This window comes from Procambarus clarkii, chromosome 14, assembly GCF_040958095.1.
Source record: "Procambarus clarkii isolate CNS0578487 chromosome 14, FALCON_Pclarkii_2.0, whole genome shotgun sequence".
Lineage (NCBI taxonomy): Eukaryota > Metazoa > Arthropoda > Malacostraca > Decapoda > Cambaridae > Procambarus > Procambarus clarkii.
The window spans coordinates 32,332,746-32,351,537 of NC_091163.1; the positions used below are offsets into that span (position 1 = coordinate 32,332,746).

General features: G+C 47.0%; 1 protein-coding gene across 1 annotated transcript in view; it reads right to left on the reverse strand.

Moving 5' to 3' along the window:
* The window catches only part of LOC123771022 (uncharacterized), a 570,661-nt gene that overhangs the window by 111,823 nt on the left and 440,046 nt on the right, over nt 1–18,792 (reverse strand). Inside the window, exon 27 of the mRNA XM_069324755.1 lies at nt 3,545–3,604. Coding sequence (XP_069180856.1) covers nt 3,545–3,604 — 60 coding nt within the window. The remainder of the gene's footprint in view (nt 1–3,544; nt 3,605–18,792) is intronic.

Genomic DNA, 18,792 nt, shown 5'->3' on the forward strand with positions numbered 1-18,792 from the left:
AAGCACACCTCCTGAACTCTTTCACCCCCCATACACCCCCCGGACCCCCCCAGACACCCCCCGGATCCCCCCGGACATCCCCCGGACCCTCCCCGCCCCCAGTCATCCCCCAGACACCCCCCAGATCCCCCGGATCCCCTCTGCCCCCAGTCACCCCCCAGACATCCCCCAGATCCCCCCAGACCCCCAGAGAAAGGGAGAACTCTGGTACAAGAGTTTCCATGAAGAATCTCAAGGTTTGGTACACCAATGCTGATGGGGTATCTAATAAAGCAGAAGAGATAAAAGAAAGAGTGAGTGAAGCAGATCCTGACATAGTTGCAATTGTGGAAACTAAAATTAATGACATGATCTCAGATGCAATGTTTCCTGAAGGGTACCAGGTGATACGAAAAGAGAGGACACAGAGACAGGGAGGGGGAGTAGCACTCCTAATAGAGCGGAAATGGAAGTTTGAAGACCTGGGAAATCGAGTTACCAATGAGTGCACAAGCTTCATACATGGAACTCTGACAGTAGATGGGAGGAAGATTGTGATCCTGGTAATCTACAATCCCCCACCAAACAGTAGAAGACCCAGGCAGGAGTATGATGACAACAACAAAGCATGTATAGATGAACTGCAGAAGGCAGCAACACTAGCCCACAGAATGAGAGCGAAGCTGCTGATCATGGGGGACCTAAATCATGGAGAGATAAATTGGAAATCAAGGAATCCCCATGGAGGGGACGAAACGTGGGGAGCAAAATTAGTAGATGTTATAGACAGGAATTTCCTGACACAACATGTGAAGGAAGACACAAGGGAAAGAGGAGGAGATGCACCGAGCCTATTAGACCTGATTTTCACCCAGAACGTAGAAGATATCGAGAATTTAGAGCATGAAATACCTCTAGGGGCCAGTGACCATTGTGTCCTAGTCTTTGACTACATGATGGAATTCAAACTTATGACCATGGGACAAGAGATCTGGGAAAGGAGAGCTGACTACAGGAAAGGGGACTATATGAGGATAAGGGACTATCTGGGTGAAGTGCAGTGGGAGGAAGAAAATAGAGGAAAAACAGTCCAAGATATGATGGACCTAGTCATACAGAAATGCCAGGAGGCCGAAGAGAGATTTATACCAACGGTAAAGGGAAAAAATAAGAAGGAATATAATAACCCATGGTTTAATAGACAGTGTCAGGAAGCAAAAATGGCCAGCAGACGGGAGTGGAGGAAGTACAGAAGACAAAGAACAGAGGACAACAGAAGCAGATACAACAGAGCTAGGAACGATTACATTAACATAAGACGAACATCGGAAAGGGACTATGAGAACGATATTGCAATCAAAGCGAAAAAACAACCTAAGTTACTACACAGTCATATAAGAAGAAAAATGTCGGTGAACGACTAAGTGACAAGACTAAGGAAGACAGAGGGGGCATATACTGAAAGTGACAAGGAAATCTGCGAGGCACTGAATGCCAGTTTCCATGGAGTGTTCACTACCGAGCCTGAGCAGCTCCCATTGTTGGAAGGGGTTACCCTAGATGAAAGACTATCAGATATAGAGGTGACAGCAGAGGAGGTAATGAGACAGTTGACAACTCTAGATGCAACTAAAGCAGTTGGACCAGACAAAGTATCACCGTGGATACTAAAAGAAGCAGCACAAGCCCTCAGCGTGCCTCTGGCAATGATCTTTAATGAGTCACTTATGTCAGGAGAATTGCCCAGTTGCTGGAAGAAGGCAAATGTCGTGCCGATCTTCAAGAAAGGAGATAGGTAGGAGGCACTTAACTACAGACCTGTATCACTGACAAGCATCCCCTGTAAAATACTGAAAAGAATAATTAGGCTGCGACTGGTTGCACACCTGGAGAACATTAGGTTTGTGAACAAACATCAACATGGGTTCTGGACAGGGAAATCGTGCCTAACAAACCTTCTGGAATTCTATGATAAAATAACGAGGATAAGACAGGACAGAGATGGTTGGGCAGACTGCATATTTCTGGACTGCCAAAAAGCCTTTGATACAGTACCGCACATGAGACTGCTGTTCAAGCTCGAGAGGCAGGCGGGGGTGGGGGGAAAGGTCCTAGAATGGATAAGGAACTACCTAACAGGAAGGAGCCAAAGAGTTACGGTAAGGGGCGAGAAGTCGGACTGGCGAACAGTAACAAGTGGAGTACCACAAGGATCGGTGCTGGGACCAATTCTATTTCTTGTATATGTTAACGACATGTTTACAGGCGTAGAGTCCTACATGTCGATGTTTGCGGATGATGCAAAGTTGATGAGAAGAGTTGTGACAGATGAGGATTGCAGGATCCTCCAAGAGGACCTGAACAGATTGCAGAGATGGTCAGAGAAATGGCTACTAGAATTCAACACGAGCAAATGTAAAGTTATGGAAATGGGACTAGGAGATAGGAGACCAAAGGGACAGTACACAATGAAGGGGAACAGCCTACCTGTAACGACGCGTGAAAGAGACCTGGGGGTGGACGTAACACCTAATCTATCTCCTGAGGCACATATTAATAGGATAACGACAGCAGCGTACTCTACACTGGCAAAAGTTAGAACATCATTCAGAAACCTAAGTAAGGAGGCATTTAGGGCGCTTTACACTGCCTACGTAAGGCCAGTCTTAGAGTATGCCGCCTCATCATGGAGTCCCCATCTGAAGAAGCATATAATGAAACTGGAAAAGGTTCAGAGGTTTGCAACGAGACTCGTCCCAGAGCTACGAGGGATGGGGTATGAAGAGCGCCTGAGGGAACTGTGCCTTACGACACTAGAAAGAAGAAGGGAGAGGGGGGACATGATAGGAACGTATAAGATACTCAGAGGAATTGACAGAGTGGACATAGACGAAATGTTCACACGGAATAGTAACAGAACGAGAGGACATGGATGGAAGCTTGAAACTCAGATGAGTCACAGAGATGTTAGGAAGTTTTCTTTTAGCGTGAGAGTAGTGGGGAAATGGAATGCACTTCAGGAACAGGTTGTGGAAGCAAATACTATTCATAATTTTAAAACCAGGTATGATAGGGAAATGGGACAGGAGTCATTGCTGTAAACAACCGATACTCGAAAGGCGGGATCCAAGAGTCAATGCTCGATCCTGCAGACACAACTAGGTGAGTACAACTAGGTGAGTACACACACAGGAAGCATCCCGTAGCAGCTGTATAACTCCCAGGTACCAATTTTCTGCAAGATAACAGGTGCATCAGGGTGAAGGAAACTCTGCCCATTTATTTTTCCGGCGGTGCCGGGGGGGGGGGGGTTATCAAACCCCGGTCCATCGGTCCACGAGTCTAGAGTGCTGTCCAGTCAGCCACCACCTCCCTATGCGAGGTATAGGTGTATCTCTCCATATGTGTGTGTGTGTGTGTGTGTGTGTGTGTGTGTGTGTGTGTGTGTGTGTGTGTGTGTGTGTGTGTGTGTGTGTGTGTGTGTGTGTGTGTGTGTTTACATGTTGATATATGAAAACTTGAGTAATGTTACAACAATGTACTAGACACAAGGAGTGAGACTGACCTTGCACAGAAGGGCCAGAAGTTCTCGCTGCTCATCGTTGGTGATGGATTTTGGTAGTGCCTGAAGAAATATAACAATTAACTCAATTGTAATACCAAATTGTGCATATGGAAAATATTGCACAATTTCCTGTGCCTTTCCTGAACACAGGAAAGAAGCTCTGAGCATGTCTCGCAAGACCTTGAGTGCAGGGTACCTTGAGTGCAGGGGACCTTGAGTGCAGGGTACCTTGAGTGCAAGGGGACCTTGAGTGCAAGGGGACCTTGAGTATAGGGGACCTTGAGTGCAAGGGGACCTTGAGTGCAAGGGGACCTTGAGTATAGGGGACCTTGAGAGCAGGGTACCTTGAGTGCAGGGAACCTAGAGTGCAGGGAACCTAGAGTGCACGGGACCTTGAGTGCAAGGGACCTTGAGTGCAGGGGACCTTGAGTGCAGGGAACCTTGAGTGCAGGGAACCTTGAGTACAAGAGTACCTTGAGTACAGGGGTACCTTGAGTGCAGGGGTACCTTGAGCGCAGGGTACCTTGAGTGCAGGGTACCTTGAGTGCAGGGGTACCTTGAGTGCAGGGGTACCTTGAGTGCACGGGTACCTGGAGTGCAGGGGTACCTGGAGTGCAGGGTACCTTGAGTACAAGGTACCTTGAGTGCAGATGACCTTGAGTGCAGGGTACGTTGAGTGCAGGGCACCTTGAATGCAGGGTACCTTGAGTGCAGGGTACCTTGAGTGCAGGGGACCTTGAGTAGGGTACCGTGAGAGCAGGGGTACCTTGAGTCCAGGGTACGTTGAGTGCAGGGTACCTTGAGTACAGGGTACCTTAAGTGCAGGGTACCTTGAGTGCAGGGTACCTTGAGTGCAGGGTACCTTGAGTGCAGGGGTACCTTGAGTGCAGGGTACCTTGAGTACAGGGTATCTTGAGTGTATGGGTACCTTGAGTGCAGGGTATCTTGAGTGTATGGGTACCTTGAGTGCAGGGGTACCTTGAGTGTAGGGAACCTTGAGTGCAGGGTACCTTGAGTGCAAGGGTACCTTGAGTTCAGGGGACCTTGAGTGCAGGGTACCTTGAGTGTATTGGTACCTTGAGTGCAGGGGTACCTTGAGTGCAGGGTACGTTGAGTGCAGGGTACCTTGAGTACATAGGGTACCTTGAGTGCAGGGTAAGTTAAGTACAGGGGTACCTTGAGTGCAGAGGTACCTTGAGTGCAGGGTATCTTGAGTGTATGGGTAATTTGAGTGCAGGGTATCTTGAGTGTATGGGTACCTTGAGTGCAGGGTACCTTGAGTGCAGGGGTACCTTAAGTGTAGGGAATCTTGAGTGCAGGGTACCTTGAGTGCAGGGTACCTTGAGTGCAAGGGTACCTTGAGTGCAAGGGTACCTTGAGTGCAGGGGTACCTTGAGTGCAGGGTACCTTGAGTGCAAGGATACCTTGAGTGCAGGGTACCTTGAGTGCAGGGTACCTTGAGTGCAGGGGTATCTAGAGTGCAGGGTACCTTGAGTGCAAGGATACCTTGAGTGCAGTGTCTGCCTTCTCTATCTTCTTTTAACAAGGTCGCCAGCTGGGTTGATATATCTGCACCCCCAGCAGTGCAGTTCAGTGGGTGTATTCTATACTGCTTGTTGCCAAAGTGTTGCTACTCCTACAGGGTTGGCACTGGTCTGTCAGCCCAAGGTACACTTCCATAAAAGTCTGTGTGGCTTTACCTCTCTCCAGCCACTACATTGCTTGTTGCCAAAGTATTGCCACCATTCCAGCTCTGATACTGGACAGATAGCCTAGAGTACACTTCTACATAAATCTGTGCTGCTTTACCATTCTCCAGCCACTAAGAACTTCTGTAGAAAACGTGATGTTCACTAAGTGTAAATATAATATTCCTCGTGTGTGCTAATAGAGATTATTATGGTGGCACACTTAAACACAATGTTAAAATATGTGAGTTTACTGACATAAGATACATGATCGGGCTGCATGGTCACATAAACAATTATAATCAATACAGGAAAGGAAAATAAGAATAAACAATATGGAGATCGTCAGCAACACCTTCTTTCACGACCTCCAATAACTCCTTCAACTGGGCAGATTTAAAAGGAGCCACACACTCCCTAAACGAGGGACTGCTTCGTCAATGTCGTCCACCTCCTCTTCAACTGCCCCGTCATCCACACACACTGTACTCTTCAACAGTCCTGGACACAAGCTGCCCTGCAGCCTATCCTATTACTAATGTATCAATGTTATACTGTAACATACTTGGGTAAATATCGTGGCCTATCTAGCCTACTCAAACAAGGGGTAATGGGAGGGAAATTGATCTACCTTTACATTCCTGGCTCACGACGCCTGTCCCTTGATGGTGTGAAGTTTTCACGCTTCCTGAGTCGGTCCTTGACGATCCAGGAACGTTCCACAAGTCCTCAGGTGTCGTGAAGCCTTCGCTTCGTTGCCAAACCACTCCCAGTTTCAGATATCCAAATCCTGGTTCACCAGTTGGCACTGAGCTAATCACTGTATGCACACACTCGTCCCTTCCACAAGGTGTTGCTCCTTGCCGTAGGAACGGTGTCGTCCCTCCAAAATCCTCAGTGAACGTTACCCGGTCATAGCTAGGCCTGCCCGCCACTCCTTCCAGACCCTCAAGCGTCAGGCGGCGTCCCTCCAGCGTCGTTGCCAACCGATTCTTCAAGTTTTGGCACTTCTCTGCTCAATGAACTTGATTTCTTCTTGCTTCCCGGAAGCACAGGGTCTCCAATAACAATGGTGGGCTGCGATGACTAGTTTTAATCCACTGAGTAAGGTTTGTAGAGCCTCAAATCCTCGAGAGCTGATTGAGGCGCATCCTCCCACCTCCACAGTCTGATCAACTCTGACGCTAACACAGCTGGCGTCACCAGGGTCACTTGGCGATGTCATGCCGGGCTCTGATTGGTCGCCTGTGACCTAAGTCAGTTAATCCGCACTCAGCTGGCGCCCTCCAGAAAATGGCGGATCTGTAGGTAAGGGGTACCATTTCATTTGTATCAGGGCGCCACTTTCCCCTTACCTACAAACTTATAACGTAAATCTCTCCCTTACCTGGCGGCCGATCTGGTCGCCACAAATACCAAAAGATTCCCTGCATCTCAGGGAATCAGTAGAGAAAGCTGATATGACTCTTAAAGCAGGCAAACAGAAAAAATAGGAGAGGGCACCGTAACATACCCTTCCCCTTAAAATAAGAGTCATATCGAATGAGCAGCATTGGAGTGGGCAACTATGCTCTTGCTCCCTCCATTCCTGAAGTGTTACTCCTCCGGTTTGTGTCGTGGCTCGCACCACCTCGCCAGTCACTTGTGATCATATACTTCCACCTCGCACAGGACCGGGTGGAGTGGGTGTTCCCTGAACACCTATAAGGGATCCTCCTTCCGTGTCCACGAGTACGTCCCAATGACTCGTTACCACTGCAAGGTTCAGTGCACGTAGGGCCTCCACTGTGTCGTGCACTCTGAGGTACCCTTGCACTTCCACTGCGTCCTACAGGTACTCCATGCTTCTTCTCAGGATCTCCTCTTTGCCATTCTTCTCTCTTCTCGGTTACTCTTCTCCCATAAGTGCGCTGTCTCCTCACAGCGACACCTGTTTCCTGTCCTCCATCCAGCGACTTCATCTTTTCTACACTAGGCTTTTGTGATGGCCCAGTGCCCCTCTGGCTAGGCTGGTGCCTACCCTGGGTATACCTGTTCCCTGCTTTCTTCCAATTTCTCTTCCCATGCCATTCATTCCACCGTCCTTGACGACCATCTTCATTCCTCCATGAGACTCTTCTTCCATGTAGACGTCTTCTGTGCGTGGTTGAGCTTATTCGCCTCACTGTTGCTCACCTCACCACGGTGGTTCTTCTTGCACCCACCACTATTTGTCCAGCCGGCGTAGGGTGCACTGTATCGTGGCTCTTCCACTCTGCCCCTCACCACCGTTTGCTCATCCATTGAGCTCACCGTACTCACCCTATTAGGTGGAGGGAGTGTGGCCTGCAGCAACTTCACCGTCCCAGGCGTTTGTACAGCTACTCCTCGCCACTCCTCCACACGCATCATTAGGCTTAACCGCAGGTCCTCGTCGGGGTTATCCACGACCTCCGATGACCTCTCGGCCTTTTCGCCTTCGTCGTTGTCATCCCTGACGACGTTATCATTGGCGCGGTTGGCAACCTCACCACTGCCTGGGTCAGCCAACACCTCACCTGGCAGGGTCGCACCACTGCCTGACACATAGGCACTCCTGGCCCAATTGGGTTGTATTCTTCCTCCACCGAGGTTGTTACCCAGCACCATCTGCACATGCTCTAAGGGTAACTTAGGGGCTATGGCTACGATAGCCTTCTCGACTTCATGGTCGGCATTCAGCTGTACCTCGTGAAATAGTAACCTGTACTCCTCTCCCCACACTCCGTATTCTCACCATTTCCACAGGTGATTCATTATATTCGTTGGGAAAAATACTCCTGGCTACCATACTTATGTCAGCACCCGTATCACGAAGAACTGCAATCTCCACTGGATCTGACTTCCCAAACTTCACTGTGGCCCCGAAAACGAAGGGGTTTTCGCTCAACTTCATTTCTCAATCATTCACATTGGGTCCACTATAATATGGGGTATTAACAAATACTCTCTCCTCTTCTAACTCTAACATCAGTCCCATAGTCCTCCGGTGCTCGTCACAATCACGGGCGAAATGTCCTCTTACACCACAGTTGTAGCATCGGCCGCCTCCACTAGGCGACCATTCGCCAGTCACTCTGGCTATGCCAACAGTAGACGTTCCCTGAGTCCTACTTGGATTCCCTGTCATCGGTTTCCAGGCAGAAGATCCTGCCCCCGAGCTAGGTCCACTGCTCACAGCTTGGGGCTTCCTTCCCGCGTCCCTCGAGCTCTTGAACCGATTTACTTCACTAGGAGTGAAGGACTATGCTTGGGAGAATCTCCGCCCGTCCTCGCTCCCTCTGAACTTCTAAAGTTCACTCTAGACCTAGCGTAAGGCGGGTGTCTGGGCGGTTCCTCCCTTCTGAGATGCAGTACCTCCTCCAGCATGTCAGCTCAGTCCGCTGCAGCTTTAAGTTCCTTTATTCCTGTCTCCTTTACTCTAACCTTGAGTTCCAGATGGAGCATCGACATGAACTTTTCCATAACAATCAACTGTTTCAGCTCCTCCATCGTCTCTACTTCTTCGGCCTTCAGCCATCGTAGAAACTTGCCCTCCATGCCCCGAACAGTCTCAGCATATGACCTTCCTGATGCCCTTGTGCAATCACGGAAGCATTTCCTGTAGACCTCCGGGGTTAGTCTATATGAGTGGAGCACCGCTTTCTTGATTGTGTCGTATATGGCGCACTCCACTATGTCCAACATGTTATAAGCCTCTCTGGACTCACCAGTCAATCTACTCTGCACTAACGCAGCCCAATCCTCCTCCGGCTATTCCTTCAATATTGCAATCCTCTCAAAATGGTCGAAAAAGCCCCGGCCTCTAAAGGATCAATGGTGGGTAGATCGCGCTCCTTGGCCTTGAGGTCGTCCCGACGTGCAGGTATCAAGACTAACCTACGATCAACACGCCTCAACTCGACCTCCCTGTTCGCCTCTATCTCGGCTCGCCGAATTTGTAACTGGGCTTCCCTATCTTCTCGTTTCAGCCGCGCCTCTCTTTCTTTTCATTTCAGCTGCGCCTCCCTTTCTTTTCGTTTCAGCGGCGCCTCCCATTCTTTTCGTTTCAACCGCGCCTCTCTTTCTTTTCGTTTCAGCTGTGCCTCTCTTTCTCGCTCCTCACGCTGCGCTTCTCTTTCTTCTCATCTCAGCTGTGCCTCTCTCTCACGCTCTTCACGCCGTAGCTGCACCTCTCTCTCCTCGCATTGCAGCTGTGCTTCTCTCTCCTCTCGACGCAGTTGTGCCTCTAATTGCATTCGCATTATCTCCAGCTGCACGCTCTTCCGGCTACTAATGGATCCCCCGCTGCTTCCACGTTCACCGCGAGTTCTGGCCACACTGGCAGGTGCTTGGGAATGTTCTACTTGGGACGGCCCACCTTGAGACGGCCCTTCTTGAGACGGCTCCTCTCCCGTCGTCTCCTCTCAAGCTGTGAGCTGTGCCATGATCTCTATCCTTCGCTCCGCTACCTTAGTCGTCCTCAACCTGATCCCAAAGTGGTTTGCCACTTGTTGGAGCTGAGCTTTAGTACACTCCTCCAAAATTTTCTCATCCCTCAGCTCAAGAAATATCTTTACTTTATCCTCCTCCATCTCTAGGTTATCGAGCATACATGACAGCACAGCACAAACAAGTTAGTAGGTGCTAATTTCACCGTTTCAGTCCCTTAGCTGGTTGGGTAACACTATTACTGAATTCTCTCGCAACACTGTATTAGTACCCTGGCAACACTGTACCTCGAGGAACGAGTCCTGGCAAGGTCGCCAGTTCTTGTCATGGGGGGGAGGCGGGGGCTGGGGCTCTGCTAGCAACTCTCAAGGCAGAATACTCAGCCCCTCCGACTCTCGAGACTCTCCAGAGTCTCCTGGTTCCACAGGAGAGGACTAATAATACCCACCACTGCAGGTCTTTGCCCCTGCCACTAGGGGTGCCACTGATTCACCCTGGAAGGCCTTCAGTCAACCTCGGGGAAACTGCTTTTAGCAATTGTGGCCTAGACCCATGGAGAAGTGAAGGAAGACCCAGGCTTGCCTTTTAACTATAACTTCCCCTGAGTCTTGCCTGCCAGACAAAAGTTGCAGGAATTCCTTTCCTGTCTGCCTTCTCTATCTTCTTTTAACAAGGTCGCCAGCTGGGTTGATATATCTGCACCCCCAGCAGTGCAGTTCAGTGGGTGTATTCTATACTGCTTGTTGCCAAAGTGTTGCTACTCCAACAGGGTTGGCACTGGTCTGTCAGCCCAAGGTACACTTCCATAAAAGTCTGTGTGGCTTTACCTCTCTCCAGCCACTACATTGCTTGTTGCCAATGCGTTGCAACCATTCCGGCTCTGATACTGGACAGATAGCCTAGGGTACACTTCTGAAATGGTAGGGGATACCATTTCATTTGTATCAGGGCGCCACTTTCCCCTTACCTACAAACTTATAACGTAAATCTCCCCCTTACCTGGCGGCCGATCTGGTCGCCACATAAACCAAAAAATTCCCTGCATCTCAGGGAATCAGTAGAGAAAGCTGATATGACTCTTAAAGCAGGCAAACAGAAGAAATAGGAGAGGGCACTGTAACAATATATATATATATATATATATATATATATATATATATATATATATATATATATATATATATATATATATATATATATATATGTCGTACCTAGTAGCCAGAACGCACTTCTCAGCCTACTATGCAAGGCCCGATTTGCCTAATAAGCCAAGTTTTCATGATTTAATGTTTTTTCGACTACCTAACCTACCTAACCTAACCTAACCTAACTTTTTCGGCTACCTAACCCAACCTAACCTATAAAGATAGGTTAGGTCATATATATATATATATATATATATATATATATATATATATATATATATATATATATATATATATATATGTCGTACCTAGTAGCCAGAACGCACTTCTCAGCCTACTATTCAAGGCCCGATTTGCCTAATAAGCCAAGTTTTCATGAATTAATGTTTTTTCGTCTACCTAACCTACCTAACCTAACCTAACCTAGCTTTTTTTGGCTACCTAACCTAACCTTACCTATAAATATAGGTTAGGTTAGGTTAGGTAGGGTTGGTTAGGTTCGGTCATATATCTACGTTAATTTTAACTCCAATAAAAAAAAAATTGACCTCATACATAGAGAAAAGGGTTGCTTTATCATTTCATAAGAAAAAAATTATAGTAAATATATTAATTCAGGAAAACTTGGCTTATTAGGCAAATCGGGCCTTGAATAGTAGGCTGAGAAGTGAGTTCTGGCTACTAGGTACGACATATATATATATATATATATATATATATATATATATATATATATACATATATATATATATATATATATATATATATATATATATATATATATATATATTATGTATGTATGTGTATGTAATAAATATGTATATATGTATGTATATATGTATAAATGTGTATATATGTATGTGTGTGTGTAATAAATATATTACACACACACATACATGGATACAGGGAAGCCCACATAACTGGCCCGCCTTCAGCAGCCAGTTAGAGTGGCTGTGCCTAATTTACCTGTAGTCGGTTTCAAGAGATCATGTACCGTACCTTGCGGTTACCGTGCGATGATTCCGGGACTTAGCGTGCCCGCTGCACAAGCTCCGACCAGGCTTCATAGTTGGTGGACTGGTCAACCCGGCTGTTTGACGCGGCTCCTCGCAGCCTGACGTATGAATCACAGCCTGATTGATCAGGTATCACAGACTGGTTGATCATATCACAGCCTGGTTGATCATATCACAGCCTGGTTGATCATATCACAGCCTGGTTGATCATATCACAGACTGGTTGATCATATCACAACCTGGTTGTTCAGGTATTCCACAATTACTGCGCATATATCAGGTGTCTCTTGGAAAAGCGTCACCAATATTTTTAAATTAACCTGCGACCAATTTTGATATAAGAAAGTAAGCAACCACAGAGTTGATAATATTGGCCTAGTTGCTACCATTATGTTCACTGGTGAGACATAGGTAAGGTGAGGTAGTTATTATAGGTAAGGTGAGGTAGTTATCAGGGGTAAGGTGAGGTAGTTATCAGGGGTAAGGTGAGGTAGTTATCAGGGGTAAGGTGAGGTAGTTATTATGGGTAACGTGAGGTAGTTATTATAGGTAAGGTGAGGTAGTTATTATAGGTAAGGTGAGGTAGTTATTATGGGTAAGGTGAGGTAGTTATCAGGGGTAAGGTGAGGTAGTTATTATGGGTAACGTGAGGTAGTTATTATAGGTAAGGTGAGGTAATTATTATGGGTAAGGTGAGCTAGTTATCAGGGGTAAGGTGAGGTAGTTATTATGGGTAACGTGAGGTAGTTATTATAGGTAAGGTGAGGTAGTTATTATGGATAAGGTGAGGTAGTTATCAGGGGTAAGGTGAGGTAGTTATTATGGGTAACGTGAGGTAGTTATTATGGGTAAGGTGAGGTAGTTATTATGAGTAAGGTGGGGTAGTTATTATAGGTAAGGTGAGGTAGTTATCAGGGGTAAGGTGAAGGAGTTATTATGGGTAAGGTGAGGTAGTTATTATGGGTAAGGTGAGGTAGTTATTATGTGTAAGGTGAGGTAGTTATTATGGGTAAGGTGAGGTAGTTATCAGGGGTAAGGTGAGGTAGTTATTATGGGTAAGGTGAGGTAGTTATTATGGTTAACGTGAGGTAGTTATTATAGGTAAGGTGAGGTAGTTATTATAGGTAAGGTGAGGGAGTTATTATGGGTAAGGTGAGGTAGTTATTATGGGTAAGGTGAGGTAGTTATTATAGGTAAGGTGACGTAGTTATTATGGGTAAGGTGAGGTAGTTATTATGGGTAACGTGAGGTAGTTATTATGGGTAACGTGAGGTAGTTATTATAGGTAAGGTGACGTAGTTATTATGGGTAAGGTGAGGTAGTTATTATGGGTAAGGTGAGGTAGTTATTATGGGTAACGTGAGGTAGTTATTATGGGTAAGGTGAGGTAGTTATCAGAGGTAAGGTGAGGTAGTTATCAGGGGTAAGGTGAGGTAGTTATTATGGGTAAGGTGAGGTAGTTATCAGGGGTAAGGTGAGGTAGTTATTATGGGTAAGGTGAGGTAGTTATCAGGGATAAGGTGAGGTAGTTACCAGGGGTAAGGTGAGGTAGTTATCAGGAATATGGTATGGTAGTAATCAGGGAAATTGTGAGGCAGTTATTAGGGGAAAGCTTCTTAATGCCTCCACCACACCCGAAGCTTCCAGACACCACCACCACACCCGAAGCTTCCAGACACCACCACCACACCCGAAGCTTCCAGACACCACCACCACACCCGAAGCTTCCAGATACCACCACCACACCCCAGGCTTCCAGATACCACCACCACACCCCAAGCTTCCAGACACCACCACCACACCCCAAGCTTCCAGACACCACCACCACACCCCAAGCTTCCAGACACCACCACCACACCCCAAGCTTCCAGACACCACCACCACACCCCTAGCTTCCAGATACCACCACCACACCCCAAGCTTCCAGACACCACCACCGCACCCCAAGCTTCCAGACACCACCACCACACCCCAAGCTTCCAGACACCACCACCACACCCCAAGCTTCCAGACACCACCACCACACCCCAAGCTTCCAGACACCACCACCACACCCCAAGCTTCCAGACACCACCACCACACCCCAAGCTTCCAGACACCACCACCACACCCCAAGCTTCCAGACACCACCACCACACCCCAAGCTTCCAGATACCACCACCACACCCCAAGCTTCCAGACACCACCACCGCACCCCAAGCTTCCAGACACCACCACCACACCCCAAGCTTCCAGACACCACCACCACACCCCAAGCTTCCAGACACCACCACCACACCCCAAGCTTCCAGACACCACCACCACACCCCAAGCTTCCAGACACCACCACCACACCCCAAGCTTCCAGACACCACCACCACACCCCAAGCTTCAAGACACCACACCCACAACCCAAGCTTCCAGACACCAGAGCCATGAATCAAGCTTCTCTACATGAGCCCTCAGTTTTTATGTGATTTCGTTTAAAAAGTAGATTTCTAGAGATTTGATTAAACACCTCAATCAAAAATTATCAATAACAAAAGCATCTTGAATAATGACAAATTAACAGCATAGATTGATAAACTCAAAATGTTGTAACATAGCTTTTAATAATACAAAACGTTAAAATTTGTCATTGTTACAAGAATATAAAAATAGAGGAAGAAAGATTAGCTTCTAATATTGCAGCTTCTAAATATATACATCAGTTCTAATAAAGAAAATAAGGAGGCAGATTAATAAAATAACCCACACTTTGAGGATGCAATATTATCCAGAAAGCCAGCTCTACCACCGTAGCCTATGACACCCAGAAAGTCAGCGCTAGCAAGCGTTCTATTTGGGTATGACATAGCAGGCCTAGCACCCGGGCATTACATAGCAAGCCTAGCGCCCAGGCATGACATAGCAAGCGTTATATATGGGCTTGACATAAGGCTAGCGCCTGGGCATGACAGAGCAAGGCTAGTGCCCGGGCATTACATAGCAAGCCTAGTGCCCGGGCATTACATAGCAAGCGTTATATATGGGCTTGACATAAGGCTAGCGCCTGGGCATGACATAGCAAGCCTAGTGGCCGGGCATTACATAGCAAGCCTAGCGCCTGGGCATGACATAACAAGCCTAGTGCCCGGACATTACATAGCAAGCCTAGTGCCCGGGCATTACATAGCAAGCCTAGCGCCCGGGCATGACATAGCAAGCGTTATATTTGGGCTTGACATAGCAAGCCTAGCGCCTGGGCATGACATAGCAAGCCTAGTGGCCGGGCATTACATAGCAAGCCTAGCGCCCGGGCATAACATAGCAAGCCTAGTGGCCGGGCATTACATAGCAAGCCTAGGGCCCGGGCATTACATAGCAAGCCTAGCGCCCGGGCATAACATAGCAAGCCTAGTGGCCGGGCATTACATAGCTAGCCTAGCGCCCGGGCATTACATAGCAAGTCTAGTGGCCGGACATTACATAGCAAGCCTAGTGGCCGGGCATTACATAGCAAGCATTCTATCTGGGCTTGAGATAGTAAGCCTAGCGCCTGGGCATGACATAGCAAGCCTAGTGGCCGGGCATTACATAGCAAGTCTAGTGGCCGGACATTACATAGCAAGCCTAGTGGCCGGGCATTACATAGCAAGCCTAGGGCCCGGGCATTACATAGCAAGCCTAGGGCCCGGGCATTACATAGCAAGCCTAGGGCCCGGGCATTACATAGCAAGCCTAGTGGCCGGGCATTACATAGCAAGCCTAGCGCCTGGGCATTACACAGCAAGCATTCTATCTGGGCTTGAGATAGTAAGCCTAGCGCCTCGGCATGACATTTTAAGCCTACCGTTTCCTACCTCGTGCCATTTTCTGAGGAGATTTCGGCAACGTTTCAGTCGCTTTCTGCACCTTACACGTTTCCTTAAGAGCTGTGAGAGGGGCACATCAGAGGATAAGAGTCAGAATGGTGTGGTGATTATCTTTGTCTCTATACACTACACCCAGCAAACATTTCTTCCTTACTCACAATATATATTAACATCACGTCAATGTGAGGTTATTATTTCGGTCACGTCAACGTGAAGTCATTATTAAGGTCCCGACGACAGGGTTGTTGTTATTAAGGTAACAACCTTAAACATTTAGGCCTAAGAAAATATACTTTGACTAAGGTAAGAATCTAAGGAAATCAAGGCAGCAGCCATGGTCAGAACACCGCCCCCGAGGGCACGCCGGCAGTTATAATCACCCATAAGGAGCACAGTCTCTGGGAAGTGGTCCATCAGGTGTTTAACATCAGGAAGAGAAAACGGAACATTTGGCGGGAGATAAATAGAATAAACTGTTTACCATTTACTCATTAAGAGACGGGCAGCAGAGGAATGAAAGTGCGACTGAAAAAGAAGCGGGACCAAGGGACGATCATTACTGATCAAGAGAGCTGTAGAGCTATGGGCCGCAGCACAAGCTTGAGGCGGAGGTGGGGGGGGGGGGAGGTTATCTTGAGATGGTTTCGGGGCTTTTTAGTGTCCCCGCGGCCCGGTCCTCGACCAGGCCTCCACCCCCAGGAAGCAGCCCGTGACAGCTGACTAACACCCAGGTACCTATATTTACTGCTAGGTAACAGGGGCATAGGGTGGAAGAAACTCTGCCCATTGTTTCTCGCCGGCGCCTGGGATCGAACCCAGGATCACAAGTCCAGCGTGCTGTCCGCTCGGGTGACCAGCTGTCCCCTCCCGGCGACCGGGAGGGAGAGAGGAATAACCACGGAAGTCATCAAATGGGAGCCAAGCAGCAGCTCCTGAAGACATACACAAAGCGTTGAAAATTATGTGAAATTACGTTGTGGCTCCCTAAATTACCATGTAATTCAGATTGGTGATAATGACATAAAATAACTACAACTAGCGAACATCCTTAGTGCTGCAACCTTCGCTGACACCACAACTATGCCAGAAACCTAAGTAATGAGTCAACCAGTTCGTATTGAATTCTGGGGAAGAGGTATGAGATCACTTAAGATGGGAACTACAGACGTTCAGCAACTCACCTGTTATGTGCTCACATCCAAACTGAGCTACAAGTGACTCAATCTTTCCTCACATTACTCAAGATAACCTTGTAATCTCTCTTCGTTATTAAGCAGGCAAGACACTGTTTATTTCTCTCATTAAATCTTATAGGGGACAAAAAATATAAAAAAAACATTTAATACTCAGATATATAATCAATAAAAATTATACATCGGTTGAGGTCACTCACTTCCCGCTTCTAGACTGCACCGTCACCCACGCTTCACATATGGTGTAACCTGGAGGGTCCTTGCATATGAACATTCCTCAGACTAGCTTGCTAAGCTAGTACTCTAGTAACAAACTTCTACTTACTACAATCATAATCTAACATAAATATTTGTATCTCAATGAGCAAATACAATTATCCACAAGCATGGTACAATATCAGCACTATAAACTCTTCATCAAAGTGGCTTTTACGTCACTTACATCAAACCAACAAATCCAAATTGATTCTTCCCTCAACAATATGCTTATCACCTTTGTCAATATTAATAATCAAATTATTAATGCCTTACATGGATTATGTAAGACAAATTATGCCTTAAACACCAGGTTGCTCTTCTACTCTTGACTAATCTTGTAATCATGCAGGATATGAATCTTCCAATCACCATAATCAAAATACATGTCAATAAAAACAAAAAACTAATCACTCACACCTCCTTTCACTGCATCACTCATACTAATTACAATGGTAGCTCCAGCATCCAAATAAAGATGATAAACGATCCTTGGTCGATTAGGATCGATCAAGGTGATAAAATTGATCACAACTGTGGATCAATTCTCTTCTCTTCAAGGGTGGGTCTCCCTCTGGTAAAATAGCCTCATAGCAAATAACAACTCCTCTGACAGGTCATCCAACAAACTAACTTCTTGACGAACTCATGAACCTCAAAAAGTACATATAACTAAATAATCCTCCTTCAGAAACAACGAAAATATCAATTAAACAGAACTATTTTACAAGACTCTCCACACACCACTGCTGGCGGTATCTAGTAGTCCCCTGTACTACCAAGAGGACTCCCCCGCCGTGGGCGATGCTATTCTGATCTCCCGCTTATTCAGTCAGTGTTCCACCAACCGTCAGAAAGCAAGCACCTGTCATCTCCCCACCATCATGCTAACCTCTCTCAATTCCCAATATTATTTATTTTTCATTATTTACACGGTTAATTAAGGTCACTGAGCGTCACTATAAATCACTGAGCACTTCTGGTCACCGTACCTGGTAAACTGAGTCAAACAGAAAACCCTTACCGCTCAATAATGATGCGATTTAGCTTGTCTCCAGAAATCAAGGTGGCGCCTGGGGTTTACCTTCCTTCAGGTCATTCACAAATCCTCTCTCGACTGCCTCTGCCAAATTTTCTCTTTCTGACTTGCATGTGTGGGTTAAACACTTGCACCAACCTTGGTTCACCTGTCACACTGCCCTCACCCGTGACATAACCTCTTATAGGTTCACCACAGTGGGCACCCTTTCCATTCACGATGAGGCTAGAAAAGTAGGGAAACAAAGGGAGTCTCGTCCAGTGAAAGGGTGAGGTCCATTCACCTTTTCACTGGCTTCAGAGTGTCGCTCCTGGGTCCACAAATCGAGGGTGAAACCACAACCGCCGTTTCCTCTCTGACAGAACGTCTCTCTGTCACAGTTCCACGGCACTTCTCTCACCAGTGCTGTTGTACTAACATCTCAAACGCCTACAAGAAGTGTGTGACTTCCTCGACCCCCACACTCAAAACTGACGTCTTCATCAGTCGCTGACGTTCTCCTCATAACACATCTCGGCCTTGCTTCCTCCTCATTGGTCAATGATGCAGACCATCCTCCGAATAGACAGTACGTTTTAATACTAAATGTAATAAGTATAATCCTGACTATCGGCATAGTACATAAATACA